The sequence below is a fragment of the Lottia gigantea genome (genome assembly GCF_000327385.1).
Source record: "Lottia gigantea unplaced genomic scaffold LOTGIsca_8130, whole genome shotgun sequence".
NCBI classification, from domain to species: domain Eukaryota; kingdom Metazoa; phylum Mollusca; class Gastropoda; family Lottiidae; genus Lottia; species Lottia gigantea.
The window spans coordinates 1-1,586 of NW_008710705.1; the positions used below are offsets into that span (position 1 = coordinate 1).

Below are 1,586 nucleotides of genomic sequence, written 5' to 3' on the forward strand. Positions count from 1 at the left end.
TATAGTTATACAGTTTATATAGTTATACAGTTATACAGTTTATATAGTTATACAGTTATACAGTTTATATAGTTATACAGTTATACAGTTTATAAAGTTATACAGTTTATATAGTTATACAGTTATACAGTTTATACAGTTATACAGTTTATACAGTTATACAGTTTATATAGTTATACAGTTTATATAGTTATACAGTTTATATAGTTATACAGTTATACAGTTTATACAGTTTATATAGTTATACAGTTTATATAGTTATACAGTTTATACAGTTTATATAGTTATACAGTTTATATAGTTATACAGTTTATATAGTTATACAGTTTATACAGTTTATACAGTTATACAGTTTATACAGTTATACAGTTTATATAGTTATACAGTTTATATAGTTATACAGTTTATATAGTTATACAGTTATACAGTTTATATAGTTATACAGTTTATATAGTTATACAGTTATACAGTTTATATAGTTATACAGTTTATATAGTTATACAGTTTATATAGTTATACAGTTTATATAGTTATACAGTTTATATAGTTATACAGTTTATATAGTTATACAGTTTATATAGTTTATATAGTTATACAGTTATACAGTTTATATAGTTATACAGTTTATATAGTTTATATAGTTATACAGTTTATATAGTTTATATAGTTATACAGTTTATATAGTTATACAGTTTATATAGTTATACAGTTTATATAGTTATACAGTTTATATAGTTTATATAGTTATACAGTTTATATAGTTATACAGTTTCCTTTATAAACAACATACTGAGGTTAAAATTTTATAAACGTTTTTATATTATAGGTGTATTTTTATTGAGTAGTAAAGCTGGTGGAGTAGGCTTGAATCTGATTGGTGCATCTCGTCTCGTACTTTACGATATAGATTGGAATCCAGCCAATGATCTTCAGGTATAAATGGCCTTTAGTGTATACAAGAGTTTTGATTGGTTAGCATGGTTTTCTCCTGTTTTATACCCTCTACTGTGGCTATCTGTCCTGTTACTGATAAATTTGTTGTAAATTACACTTTTATAAGCCAGTGGGGGTGCCAGCCTCCTGATACTGGGGGTACAAATACGGTGGGGGGGACAACTGTCGAAGCTGTATTCAGAATGCGGCAACTCTGAAGGCGTCATAGTCCTAAATCGCAGAGGGTCCTCCACAGAAAAGTTTCAAAAAAATATAATTGATTTGGTGCCTCTTGACACATACTTAAGGGCAAAAACTTATAAAAATAATAATTCTCTAGGGGCCCTCGTTACACTCCCAAGGCACCACTTCTAGTGAGAGCCAGATTGTCAGATTTATTCTAAATATATAAATTAACTAGGAAACTTTGTAATGTTTTGTTATAGGCGATGGCTCGAGTATGGAGAGATGGACAGAAAAAAAAAGTTCACATTTACAGATTGTTAACTACAGTGAGTAGATGAATCTGTTGTTGTCTGACTTTTCTAAGCTTAACAAGAGTTATTCCCCTTCTGTAATCAGGAGTTATTTTCCAAAAATCAAATATATAATTTTTAAATCTTGAACCTGATGAAGAAGCATGTTGATTGGTT

At 27.9% G+C, this 1,586-nt stretch overlaps 1 protein-coding gene across 1 annotated transcript; it reads left to right on the forward strand.

Annotated features, from left to right (window-relative positions):
• Positions 1-822: 822 nt before the first annotated feature.
• Positions 823-1,457, forward strand: LOTGIDRAFT_148362 (hypothetical protein; the record flags this gene model as incomplete). Its single annotated transcript, XM_009067361.1, has 2 exons — positions 823-933; positions 1,380-1,457. Coding segments are annotated over 2 exons (189 nt in total), but the record flags the coding sequence as incomplete, so codon positions are not given.
• Positions 1,458-1,586: the final 129 nt, after the last annotated feature.